The 14,469-nt window shown below is 47.6% G+C and overlaps 1 protein-coding gene across 1 annotated transcript in view; it reads left to right on the forward strand.

The window, feature by feature from the left end:
- Positions 1 to 14,469, forward strand: part of LOC119964294 (protocadherin-23-like) — a 289,809-nt gene that overhangs the window by 9,278 nt on the left and 266,062 nt on the right. Inside the window, exon 3 of the mRNA XM_038793570.1 lies at positions 745 to 3,315. Coding sequence (XP_038649498.1) covers positions 745 to 3,315 — 2,571 coding nt within the window. The remainder of the gene's footprint in view (positions 1 to 744; positions 3,316 to 14,469) is intronic.

Consider the following 14,469-nt stretch of genomic DNA (forward strand, 5'->3'; position numbering starts at 1 on the left):
CTAATGTTCGAACACAAGTATACTAATAATAATCTTTATTGTCACAAGTAGACTGACATTAACACTGCAATGAAGTTTTAGTGAAAAGCCCCTCCTCGCCACACTCCGGCGCCTGTTCGGGTACACGGAGGGAGAATTCAAAATGTCCAATCCACCTAACAAGCACGTCTTCCGCAACTTGCGGGAGGAAACGGGGCACCCAAAGGAAACCCACGCAGACACGGGGAGAAGTAATGTTACAAAGTACAATAAAGTACAAGTGTCCCCAGGCAGGCAGCTACATTCCTGCAAGCATTTGTTATGCACGGAATATTCTGGCCTCCGCAAAGTTTATTAGATCTTTCAAAGGGAAAACAAGTTAAGCAAATTTGTTGACCAAAAAAAGTTATGTGTAGTTATCACCACGCAAGCAAACCTGCATTAACTTCGTTGGCAGATTGTCTGAGATCTAAATTGCTGACGCTGTTTCAGTTAATTATGACAAGTTTGTTACCGATTCAGTGTGCGAAGTAATCTTTACACTGAAATATGATATGACTTTAAGAAGTGCTATGTGTAATTATTGCATAAGACTCTTTGTGTCGCTGTCTACCAATGAGGAATTGAAACATGAAGAGAGATCCATCAGACATCCCGCAGCACCGCACACAACGGTGAAGAAGAAAGGGAAGGAAAGCAGGAAGCAGAGTGCGGTTGCACCTCAGCCATCTTTGATCTTCCTTCCTTCGAGTCGCCCTCCATTAGGAGGGCATGTTATTCATCAATCCTTTTCCTTTGGACTTCACATCAAGACAGACAGCTCTGAGCGATATCTACGTTTTATTAATATTCCCACCACACTGCGAATGCAAGGACGCCTTCTCACGGATAATGCAAACGTCGTTTTTCATTATCTTGCTTTTTGTCTGGGAGTCTGTTTCTGCCCAAATTCATTATTCGATTCCAGAAGAACTAGAAAACGGTGCCTTTGTTGGGAATATTGCTAACGATGTTGGATTAGATGTACGAGAACTGTCCAGGCGTAGATTTCGCATCATGTCAGCTGCAAAGAAAAGGTATTTCGGAGTCAATTTACAGGATGGCGTTTTGTTTGTTAATGAAAAAATTGACAGAGAGCAGCTCTGCGGTCAAACTCTGACGTGTTTGCAAAATCTGGAGATTGTTACGGAAAATCCATTACATCTGTACCGTGCCGAGGTGGAAATAGAAGATATCAATGACAATTCCCCCAGTTTTCCGCAGGGTGAGCTACGATTAGAGATTCTGGAGTCAACTCCACCGGGAACTCGCTTCCCACTTCAGAGCGCGCATGATCCCGACGTGGGTACAAATTCGGTTCACACTTATATCCTCAGTCCGAATGACCATTTCACATTGGATATTCAAAACAGCAGTGATGGAACTAAAAATGTGTATTTGTTGCTTGATAAATTCTTGGACAGAGAAGAACAAGCCGTTCATACCTTGCTTATCAGTGCCTTAGATGGCGCGATTCCAGAGCGATCTGGTAGTGCCGAAATTACAATCACCGTCCTTGATGTCAATGACAATGTGCCTGTATTTGATCAGTCTGTTTATTGGGTGAAAGTGATTGAAAATATAGTGGAGAAAACAGTAGTAATTAAACTGAGTGCTACTGATTTGGACGAAGGCACCAATGCGGTTATAATCTACTCTTTCAGCACTTACACCCCTGAAAGAGTACGTGAACTGTTTAGTGTAGAACCACATACAGGAGAAATCCTAGTTAGAGGAGTGTTGGATTACGAAGAAGCGAACGTTTACGAAATGAATGTGCAAGCGAAGGACCAGGGTGCCACTTCTGTACCTGTATATTGCAAAGTTGTGGTGGAGATTGTGGACGTGAATGACGTACAACCTGAGGTGACATTGATGTCATTATCCAGCCCCATTACGGAAAATGCTACGATTGGGACGATGGTAGCTCTAATAAGTGTAACGGATACCGAATCTGGAGTGAACGGTAACACTAGCTGTTATATTCCCAATAGCCTCCCATTCCAGTTGAAAACCTCTTTCAAGAATTCGTACATGTTGGTGACTAATGCATTTTTGGACAGGGAAACTGTTTCCAAATACACAATAAACGTCACTTGTTCGGACGCTGGGTCTCCTCGTCTCTTTGCCAACAAAATCATACCACTGGAGATCTCAGACATTAATGACAATGCACCACGCTTCACAAAGTCATCATACACAGCCTACGTATCCGAGAACAACACACCGGGTACCGTTATCTGCTCCGTCACTGCTTTTGATTCTGACCTCGGTCAAAACTCTGTAATTTCTTACTCTATTCTGGCGAGTCAGATTCAAGGTACGTCTGCCATGTCTTTTGTCTCTATTAATTCAGAAAATGGTGGAATATTTTCACAGCGTTCTTTTGACTATGAGCAACTTAAGAACTTTCAAATCCACGTTCAAGCTCAGGATGGTGGCATCCCACTCCTCAGCAGTGATGTTATCGTGAATGTAGTAATCCTCGACCAAAATGACAACCCGCCTGTAATTGTATCTTCTCTGGCAAAAAATGGAACACACGCAATTATACCTCGATCTGCTTATCCAGGCTACCTGGTGACAAAGGTGACTGCAGTTGATGAAGATTCTGGGCAGAACGCCAGATTGATTTACCAATTGATCCAAGCTACTGATCGAACTCTTTTCACAGTAACACGGAACTCAGGAGAAATCAGGACAATACGATACTTTAAAGAGAGAGACTCAACTACACAAGTGCTTGTAATCTTGGTGAAGGACAATGGGCATCCCTCCCTCTCTGCTACTGTCACAGCCACTGTGTCATTGATGGAGATTTCCGCTGAAATTATGTCAGGCATTAGTAATCTGCCGCAAAATATCGAGCATTCTTCCAATTTGGCCATGTATATCATTATATCACTGGGGACAGTCTCATTCATCCTTCTGTTTATAATAATTGTTCTCGTTACAACCATGTGTCAAAATAGCAATGGTCACGATAGCGATTGTTTTCTAAACACTTGTTGCCATAGACGTGAGATTACAAACAATATATTGAAGCAATCTAATGCATCCCCGCGGAATGTTTCCCATGTTCAACCAACCGCAAATTTCATGGAAGTTCGTGGAACTGGGTCCCTTTCTGAAACTTACTGCTATCAGGTTCGCTCAGCAACTGAACCAGAGAACAGGAACTGCGTAGTTCTCACGCCCTTCAATTCTGCCACACGTGGACGCGATACAAAGGGTGTTGACATATATTTCTCAGAATGCAATCAACAGATGAAACAACCCATTAATTTTGGCAGTAAGGTAAGTGAAATAGCATAAAACAAAGTGAAGCTGTAATACATGCACCTACACGAAATGGCAGGTGTGATACCTTCCAAATGCGATAATTCACTTCCAGGAATTGACACTTCATCCGAATGTAAACTGTGTAATATATGTGTTCCTCAAAGAAATGGTGGATGAAGCAACTATGTTGGCAGAATTTTATCAGCTCTGTTAATGTAAAGACTCAGGCAATTGATCACTCAGAAGCAATGACTGTAGAAAAGTTTAGATTTATTCTCCTTACAATTTACACCTCCGACTCCCCGAAGGGTTTCCGCCTCCTGGCCCACACCGAGCCGGGGTATTTATGTCCCAGCAGCCCCCGGAAATGGTTGGGGGGAGGGTTCTTGCCGCGCCCCTCCCCCCATTGTGTAAATTGTACTCAGGTGAGGCCATAGGGACTCTAAAGTTGGAGATCCATGGACCTCCTATAGATTGATACCCCCCCCCCCCCCCCGCAAGTTGTCCATTTCGACGGGAAGGGAAAATAATTTACATAGAATTTGCAGTGCAGAAGGAGGCCATTCAGCCCATCGAGTCTGCACCGGCTCTTGGAAAGAGCATCCTACCCAAGGTCAACACCTCCACCCTATCCCCATAACCCAGTAACCCCACCCAATACTAAGGGCAATTTTGGACACTAAGGGCAATTTAGCATGGCCAATCCACCTAACCTGCACATCTTTGGACTGTGGGAGGAAATCAGAGTACCCGGAGGAAACCCACGCACACACGGGGAGGATGTGCGGACTCCGCACAGACAGTGACCCAAGCTAGAATCGAACCTGGGACCCTGGAGCTGTGAAGCGATTGTGCTATCCACAATGCTACCGTGCTGCCCTATAATGTGCCCTATTTGCTGGGGGTTGTCTATCCAGCATCACCATTCGTAGCCCGGAAGGGTATAATGGACCGGAGAGTGTTGCCCCCTGGTTGAACATCTGGGCAGGTCCTCCAGCCCTTGCTCGGTGGTCACTCCCAGACCAGTGTTGATTTCCGTGGGCAAAAAGTCCCTATCCAACTCCTGGTCAGATGGTTAGGCCTCCCACATTTCAGGGTCACAAAGCTCAATCGCCTCACTGGGCATTGCCAGCAGCTTTTCAAGGGGAGCGGCACCACTGGCATCGGTGGCCTTTGTCCATCCTCGGGCAACTGTGCCACCCGGCTTCAAAGGTGGTCCATGTGTCTGTTGTAGTCTTAACCGTGTACCCACACCGTATATGAGACTAGCCCAAACCGTTGTTTTATCGCTCCCAGAATCCACAATGCCCCTCTGCAAAATTCCAGACATAAGTTGCATTGCCTGCAATGAATTACCTAATGTCTCTGGCTCGCTTCATTCCTGCTGGTTGTGGGTCCTATCCCTGATGTCCAGCAAAATGAGGCTCAATCGTCTGTGCAAGCAACATCCCAACAAACGTTCTGTGGGTGCCACCCCAGTGGTAGCTTGTGGCTTGGTAATATCGTAGAACAGGAAACAGGTGAGATGGGTTTCTGGGGAACCCAAGGCCTATTTTCGCATCCCGAGTTTGAATGTCTGGATGGCTCGTTCCATCAACCCATTTGAGGATGGGTGATAAGGTGCAGTATGGAAATGACGGGCCCCCTTTTGTTTCAGAAAATCTTCAAACTCTTAGCTTGTAAAAGCAGTGCCATTGTCTAATACAAGTACGTTGGTGAGTCCATGAATACTAAAAGTTTGTCTAAATCACTCGGTGGCGGCCTGCAATGCAGACATCGTCATCATCCGTTGCACATCCATCCATTTGGAATGTGTATCTACTATAATTAGGTGAATCACCCCCTGAAAAGGACCCGCAAAATCTCCATGGAGGCGGGACCTTAGCTGGACCAGCCATTTCCACGGTGAAGTGGTGTTGCCAGGGGAACCATTGGTGCTCCGAGCACTCTGTACAGTGTTTTGCCAACTTCTCAATATGCTGGACCACCACGCATACCTTCAGGCCAACATTTTCTATTTAGAGACTCCTGCGTCTCCGCTATGGAGGTTTTGCAAAATTGCTCCTTGGCCGAACTTGAGGATGATCACTCATGAACCCAACTGCAGGATTACATCCACCACACTGAGTTCTGCCACCTTTGAGCTAAAATGAAATGAAATGAAAATCGCTTATTGTCACGAGTAGGCTTCAATGAAGTTACTGTGAAAAGCCCCTAGTCGCCACATTCCGGCGCCTGTCCGGGAAGGCTGGTATGGGAATCGAACCGTGCTGCTGGCCTGCTTGGTCTGCTTTTTTAAAAGCCAGCGATTTAGCTGAGTGAGCTAAACAAGCCTCTACAAGTAGGTTTGCAGAGGGAGAATTCAGAATTGCCAGCTGGTACGGGAATTGAACCTGCGCTGCTGGCCTTGTTCTGCATCACAAACCAGCTGTCTAGCTCACTGAGCTAAAATAGCCCCTAGGTCCTCTGGGAGGGCATGTGAAGCAACAGTGCTACCCACTGTGCTACCATGCCACTGAAGAGACTCCGAATGGCAGCCGGGTGAACTCATGCAATCCCCTTTGCATGTTGATGGTCATATATTTGCATGAGGACCAGTCTAAAACCAATTAACGATAGGCATGGCTCATGTCGAAAGCCCTTCCTCCACTCAGCCTTGCATATGACCTCAATCTTTGGCACCGGGTAATGATCCAGACATGATAATCAGTTGATGGTCATTTTGTAATAACCGCAGAGGTGGATGGAACAATCAGGCTTCATAATCGGCATGATCGGCACAACCGAATCTGCAAATTGCACTGGGTAGATGTATCCCAACTTCTCCAAATGGTCCAGTTCTGCATCGACCTTTTAAAAGTGTTTGGAAAGGGGCAGGCCCGAAAATAGCATGATTAACCTCTGGGCCTACTGATATGTTGGCGGAGTTCCCCCGATTGGTGCTGACGGCATCCTGGAATATCCCTGGGAAATGTGGCAATACTGCGTCCGGCCCATCGGGGTACATTCGCAATACTTTCTGCCAATCCAGCTGGAGACATTTCAACCAGTTTTCCCCAGCAAATGTGGGCCTGAGCCTTTACCGCTATCAGATAATACAAACTGAGCACGGTATTCCATGTGGTATCTGAGGTTTTTGAGGTGCCTGCAGTCTCCAATGGTTCCCCTGTATATGTCGCCAGCTGAGCTTCGGTATTCCATAATGCCAAGATGTGAATCCCTGAGTAAATTTGGTCGTACGTACGGAGGCTGATCACAGGCACCGTGGCTCCAATATTAAGCTCCATCCATATCAGGAAACCACTGATTCGGACCATAACTTCAATAGACACCATCCATGGTGCCGAAATGCAGCAAAGGCAGTGCGCTTTCTCCGGCTCATCATCAATGAAATGCATCTGCCCTCTGGGACACTCATCGGAGTAGCGGTGGTGGGAGGGTTTAATTTCTTGCTGGTGTCTGCCCCGCAAATTCCCTCTGGTGCCAGTGCATTCATCCTGTGTATCAGGGATCTGTGGCAGCAAGCATGCTGTCCCTTGGCAGCAAATGTTGCCGTCAACAATTGTCACCCTGAGTGCGCCCCAGCAGTGGGATTCCAGAACTGCAGCATGGGAGATGGGTGCTCGGCAACCTGTTGGGTGACAGAGGTTCAGGATGGCCATTCCTCGGAGCTCCCGGACACTGCATTTTGCGCCCTCCTGGGACAAAGCTCTCTCAGTCGCCTTTTTCAGGTCGAGATTAGTTTCACCCAACAAGCATTCTTGGGTCACCCCATCTCGGATCCCGCAAACCAAATTGTCTCTGTGTCACATAATGTTGGGCCGAACTCACAGAACTCGGCGAGTTCCTGAAAATGGCATAGAAATTCCGTTACAGGTTCGCCCAGGTGTTGAGAAGCCATATGGAAACTAAAATGGTGAACAGTGAGAGGCCGTTTCAGGACAAAATAGTTTGTTTTTTTTAAATATTTTTTATTGAGTTTTCATATTTTATATCCAACAAATTTCAAATTATTAGAGAAAAAAAAAACATGCAAAAATTAACATGTATATTTACAGGTAAGCATCTTCATAATAACAACTGTGGCCGCCCCCTTAGCCGGCATACATATTTTACATTCCCCAATATGGCCGAGGCACATGTTTATAGGCATTTATTTATAGTTTGGTTTTGGGCCTTAGCTAGCAATCGAACCCGTAGCCCCCCCCCCCCCCCCCCCCCCCCCCCCCCCCCGCCCCCGGCTACCTTCCCCCGATTCCCGTCCATTATCCCCTGATTCTTGGCCACCCGACTATTCTTCCTCTTGTTCGTTGGCCACAAACAGGTCCCGGAACAATTGCATGAATGGCTCCCACGTTCTGTGGAAGCCGTCGCCTGACCTTCGGATGGCGAATTTGATTTTCTCCATTTGGAGAGATTCCGAGAGGTCGGACAGCCAGTCTGCAGCTCTGGGCAGTGCTGCTGACCGCCAGCCAAACAGGATTCTACGGCGGGCGATCAGGGAGGCAAAGGCAAGGGCGTCCGCCCTCCTCCCCAGGAATAGATCTGGCTGGTCTGAAACCCCGAAGACCGCCATTGTCGAGTATGGCTCCACCCTCACCCCCACCACTTTGGACATAGCCTCGAAGAAGGCTGTCCAGTACTCCACAAGTCTGGGGCAAGACCAGAACATGTGGGCGTGGTTGGCCGGGCCTCTTTGGCACCATTCACATCTGTCCTCCACCTCCGGGAAGAACCTACTCATACGGTTTCTTGTTAAGTGGGCTCTATGTACCACTTTTAGTTGCGTCAGGATGAGCCTTGCGCATGTGGAGGTGGAGTTGACCCTATGTAGTGCTTCGCTCCTGAGTCCCCACCCTATCTCAATCCCCAGGTCGTCCTCCCATTTCATTCTTGTTGCATCCAGTACGGTGTCGTCCCTTTCTACCAGTCGGTCATACATGTCGCTACAGTTCCCTTTCTCTAGGATACTTGCGTCCAGTAGGTCTTCCAGTAGTGTCTATCGTGGCAGTTGTGGGTACGTCCTTGTCTCCTTTCATAGGAAGTTTTTGAGCTGCAGGTACCGTAGCTCGTTCCCCCCGGCTAGCCAAAATTTCTCTGTCAGTTCGTCCAGTGTTGCGATCCTGTCGTCCGGGTATAGGTCCCTGACTGTCAGTGTCCCCCCGTCCTGCCTCCACCTTTTGAAGGTGGCGTCAGTCAGTGCTGGTGTGAACCTATGGTTGTTGCAGATGGGAGCCTTGTCCGACATTTTGGTCAGGCCAAATTGCTGCCGCAGTTGGTTCCAGGATTGGAGGGTGGCTGTCACCACTGGGCTGCTGGAGTGTTTTTTGGGTGGGGATGGGAGTGCTGCCGTGGCGAGGGCCCGGTGGGAGGCCCCCATGCAGGAGGCCTCCTCCGCACGCACCCACTCAGCTTCTGGCTCCTGGATCCATCCCCTTACTCGCTCGGCTGTTGCCGCCCAGTGGTAGAATTGTAGATTCGGGAGGGCTAGGCACCCCGCTCGATTTTGTTTTTTGTAGGACCTTCTTTGGGATCCTAGCATTTTTACCACCCCCCCCCCCCCCCCCACCCCCCCCCCATACGAACGCCATGATAAGTTTGTCCAGCACTTTGAAAAAGGCCTTGGGGATGTAGATCGGAATGGATCTAAACAGGAAGAGGAACCTGGGCAGTACGTTCATTTTGATCGTCTGGACTCTCCCCACGAGGGAGAGTGGGAATGTGTTCCATCTTTGCAGGTCCTTTTTCAGGACAAAATAGTTGCCAACCAGTGTTTCCAGCTCCGCAAACTGGCAGGTGTAGGTGTGTCAGGAAAAGTTAAGCGTTTGATAATGCTGTAAATTTCTGCTCTGAAAACTGTGAGGAGGGTCACCATCTGTCTGTCATCGTCGACTATGTTATTCAGACGAAAAAGTAGCACGTTCGCTTAATGTACTAGAACAAAGAACAAAGAAAATTACAGCACAGGAACAGGCCCTTCGGCCCTCCCAGCCTGCGCCGATCTCCAATCCCCCAATCTCCCAATCCCGATCTCCAATCCCCCATCTCAATGTCAAACGCTTCGAGCTTACCGATGAGTGGCATATCTGTTGCCTGAGTTGAGGCTTCCTGAGGCCTAATCGAGGTAGGCCTGATCTGGAGCCAATGGCGCTCCACTTCCTGCAGCTTCAGTTAACCCTTGTTGCCAGAGTAAAGTTGGATTGGATTGGATTGGATTTGTTTATTGTCACGTGTACTGAGGTACAGTGAAAAGTATTTTTCTGCAAGCAGCTCAACAGATCATTCAGTACATGGAAGAAAAGGGAATTAAACAATTCAAGAAAATACATGAGAATACATAATAGGGCAACACAAGATATGCAATGTAACTACATAAGCATTGGCATCAGTTGAAGCATACAGAATGTAGAGTTAATGAGGTCAGTCAATAAGAGGGTCATTTAGGAGTCTGGTGACAGTGGGGAAGAAGCTGTTTTTGAGTCTGTTTGTGCGTGTTCTCAGACTTCTGAATCTCCTGCCCGATGGAAGAAGTTGGAAAAGTGAGTAAGCCGGGTGGGAGGGATCCTTGATTATGCTGCCCGCTTTCCCCCGGCAGTGGAAGGTGTAGATGGAATCAATGGATGGGAGGCAGGTTCGTGTGATGGACTGGGCGGTATTCACAACTCTCTGAAGTTCCTTGCGGTCCTGGGCCGAGCAGTTGCCATACCAGGCTGTGATGCAGCCCGATAGGATGCTTTCTATACTGCATCTGTAAAAGTCCCAGCTAAGCGACCATTCGCAACTGATGACTAGAAAAGTTTCAATTTATTCTTCTGACAATTTCCACCTCCTACTTCCCGAAGGGTTTCCTGCACCATGCCCAGCCAGAATGGGGTATGTCTGTCCCAGCTTTCCAAGGAAAGCGAGGTAGCCCCGCCCCCTCATCTGGGTAAATCGTTCTCAGGTGAGGCCACAAGAACTCTGAGGTTGCAGATCCCTGAGCCTCCTGTAGGGTTATAACAGTTATATTGTTAAAATGTTAAAAATGAAACTTCTACAGCACTAGATTATGCAGCATATAAAATGGGAGGCCAGTCAAGAGATTCATCATCTTGGATATATTGAAATTATTGTCGTGGTATCCTTGCATCTCATGGCATGATGATGTACGTCACCGTTATCAATACTGCATTGAATATTTCCTGCCATTGTTCAGGAACCCCATTCTGACATGACAGTCATTTATTAGAAGGGGAATGGAATATCCGTGCAGGGACATTTTACGGCAGTTGTATAGGGTATTGATGAGACCACAGTGAAAATACCAGAAAGGATGCAGTTTGTTTTAGAAACAGTACATAGAAGATTCACTCGACTGATTTGTGTGATGAGGGATTTATCTTATCAAGAAAGGCTGAACAGGTTGGGCATAACCCCATTTGAGTTTAGGAGAATTAAAGGTGATCTTAATGAAACATATAAGATCCTGAGGGGATTTGATCAGATGGATACCATGAGAATGTTTCGAAAGAGTAGGTATGGTGAGGATGTTTCTATTTTGTGAGCGGGACCAGAACGAAAATACACAGTTTATGAATTAAAGGTCTATCCTTTAAGACGGAGATTAGGAGATTTTTATTGTTCTCAAACGGTCGTCAGTATGTGGAATTCTCTTCTCCAGAAAACAGTAGAGGCAGGGTCATTGAATTTATTCATGGTAGAGTTATATAGAGTTTTAATAGATAAGGAAGGCAAGGGCTGTCAGGGGCAAACAGTAAAGTCGAGCTTTTGACCACAACCAGATCATCCATGAACATATTGAATGGCGGAGCAGAATCAAAAGGCTGGTTGGTCTATTCCTGTTCTTAAGTCTGATATTCCTATGTTCCCATGTCTCTACCACAGTTGCTGCAGTGAAAACAGTGGGCCAAGGAGGCACAGGATCTCTGAAGTGGGAGACGGTCCCTGAGGAATGCGGGTCATACAGGCCGATCTCCCTCCTGAATGTGGACGCCAAAATGCTGGCTAAGATATTGGTCACAAGGATAGAGGACTGAGTCCCGGGGGTGATAGGGGAAGGCCAGAACGGGTTTGTAAATGGCAGGCAACTCACAGCCAATGTTGGAAGGCTCGTAAGCGTAATCATGATGCCCTCTTGCGGGGGGGAGTGGGGGGGGGGGGGGGGGGATGGAGGTGGTCGTTGCGATGGATGAGGAGAAGGCCTTTGATCGGGTGGAGTGGAATTATTTGTGGGAGGTGTTAAGAAGTTTAGAGTTTGGTCAGGGCTTAATTGATTTGGTGCGGTTGCTGTATCAGGCACCAGTAGCAAGCGTGCATACGAATGGACTGATGTTGGGCTATTGTAAACTGCACCGAGGGACAAGCAAGATATCCCCTCTCCCCGCTGTTGTTTTCTCTGGCGATAGAGCCATTGGCTATGACGTTAAGAGTTTCCATGAACTGGAAAGGGCTGGTCCGGGGGAAGGGGTGTGGGGTGGAGCATCGGGTCTCAGTTTACACGGATGACCTGCTCCTGTACATTTGGGACCCGTTCGAGGGGATGGGGGAGATTATGCGGACCTTAGGTGAATTTGGCAGATTTGCGGGGTATAAATTGAATATGGGGAAAAGCGAGATGTTCGCGATCCAGGCGAGGGGGCAGGAGAGGAGACTGGGAGAGCTGCCGTTTAGAATGGTAGGAAGGATCTTTCACCATCTGGGAATCCAGGTGGCCCGGGATTGGGAGACATTGCGCAAGTTTAACTTGTCCCGGCTTGTAGAACAAATGAAGGAGAACATTAGGAGATGGGAAATGTTCCCGCTGTCACTGGCGGGGAGGGTACAGACCGTGAAAATGACAGTCCTCCCCAGATTTCTGTTTGTCTTTCAGTGTCTCCCCATCTTCATCCCGAGGGCCTTTTTTAAACGGCTGAATAAGGTGATTTTGGGCTTTGTCTGGACAGGTAAAACCCCACGAGTGAAGAAGGTGTTGTTGGAGCGTAGTCAGGAGGAGGGTGGGTTGGCGCTGCTGAACCTTTGTAACTACTACTGGGCGGCTAACATAGTCATGATTAGGAAGTAGGTAGGGGAGTGGGGGGGGGGGGGGGGGTGTCGGTATGGGAGCGAGTAGAGGCAGCATTTTGTAAGAACACAAATTTGGGGGCACTGATAACGGCACCTCTGCCATTCACATTGGCCCGGTACTCCACAAGTCCGGTAGTAGTGGCAGCTCTGAGAGTCTGGGGGAAGTGGAGGAAATATAGGAGAGCGGGGGGAGCATCGGTCTGGGCCCTGATTTACTACAACCATCGGTTTGTGCCGGGAAGACTGGATGGAGGGTTTCGGAGATAGCTTAGAGTAGGAATTGAGAGGATGGGAGACCTATTTATAGATGGGAGCTTCCCTAGCTTGAAGGATTTGGAGGAGAAATTTGAACTGCGAGGAGGGAATGGGTTTAGATATCTGCAGGTACGAGATTGTCTAAGAAGGTAGATTCCGAGCTTCCTGCTCATGCCACCATGGGGGATACAGGACAGGGTCATGTCCAGAACATGGGTGGGAGAGGGGAAGGTATCAGATATCAACAAAGAACTTATGGTGTCGGAGGAAACTCAGATAGAGGAACTAAAGGGCAAATGGGAAGGTGAGCTCGGGGAAGAGATAGAGGCGGGTCTATGGGCAGATGCCTTAAGCAGGGTTAACACAACCTCATCATGTGCCAGGCTTAGCCTGATACAAATCAAAGTAGTTCACCGGGCACATATGACGGTGGCCTGGATGAGCAAATTTTATGGGGTAGAGGACAGGTGTGCGAGGTGCGTGGGAGGTCTAGCAAATCATGTCCACATGTTTTGGGCATGCCCGAAGCTTAGAAGGTTTTGGCAGGGTTTCGCTAAGGCAATGTCCACGGTACTTAAAACACGGGTGGTGCCGAGTCCAGAGGTGGTGTTCTTTGGGTGTCGGAAGAGCGGGGGGTCCAGGGGGCGAAAGAGGCTGATGTTTTGGCCTTTGCCTCCTTGGTAGCTGTTAATGTGGAGGGACTCGAAGCCCCCAGAATTACAGACCTGGGTTAGTGAAATGGCTGGGTTTCTCAGTCTCGAGAAAACAAAGTGCGCCCGAAAAGGGTCAATCTTAGGGTTCGTCCGGAGGTGGCAACCGTTCGTCGACTTTTTCGGAGACAATTAAAATGTCAGCAGAGGCAGAAATCTAGTGGGGGGGGAGTTAGGCTATTGTTTCATTGTTGGGGGTGCGAAGCACGTGATAGGGATGGAAATGTTTTATGTACCATATTTATGTTGCTGTTATCGTTATTATTATAAAAATGACAAATACCCTAATAAAATGTTTTGTTAAGAAAGGAGGCACAGGATCTGCAACCCTCCAATTTGTCGACCTGCTGAACTTTCAATTTCTACTTACCGCTTCCTTTTCCCTTTCAAACTGTCCATAGGCCACAACCATAAGCAACTGTCTCCTGATTCGTGTTTAACTGTCCCCTATGTGTATATCTTGTTTACTGCTGTCTGTATAGCAGAGGTATAGACCTCCAGCAGTAGCCAGATCACTGCCCAGAATATCTTTGAATCTAGGCTATTAATCATATGATAAATGTGGCTGGGCCAGTGCTGATGTTTTTGGCTCAGCAATGAGTGTATGCAGATGGACTTAGAATATTCCAGGGCCTCTGAGTTGATGACATTGTCCTAAAAAGAGATGATAAAATAAAAGTAAATTACTGCAGATGCTAGAATCTGAAACAATACCAGAAAATGCTGGACAATGACAGCAGATCTGACAGCATCTGTGGAGATAGAAGGGAGCTTCACTCTCCATTGATGCTGTCAGATCTGCTGTGATTGTCCACGATTTTCTGGTTTTGTGAGTGAGATGATAAAGATATGTACGAAACAGCGGAAGTGGAAAATGTTCAAACTTTGTCTTTTTTAATTGATTTTGTGGAATGTGGGTGCCGCTGACTAAGCCAGCATTTATTGCCCAGCCCTCGTTGCTGTTGAGAAAGTGGCAGTGAGCTGCTTTTTGAACCACTACAGTCCACGAGCTGTCGGTAACTTTTTGAAAGGGAATTCCAGGATTTTGATCAAGCGACAGTGAAGGATCCGTTATATATTTCCAAATCAGAATGGTGAGTGACTTGGAGGGGAACATTCGGCTGCTGCTATTTCCATGTAT

This window comes from Scyliorhinus canicula, chromosome 4 (genome assembly GCF_902713615.1).
Source record: "Scyliorhinus canicula chromosome 4, sScyCan1.1, whole genome shotgun sequence".
In the NCBI taxonomy this organism is placed as follows: domain Eukaryota; kingdom Metazoa; phylum Chordata; class Chondrichthyes; order Carcharhiniformes; family Scyliorhinidae; genus Scyliorhinus; species Scyliorhinus canicula.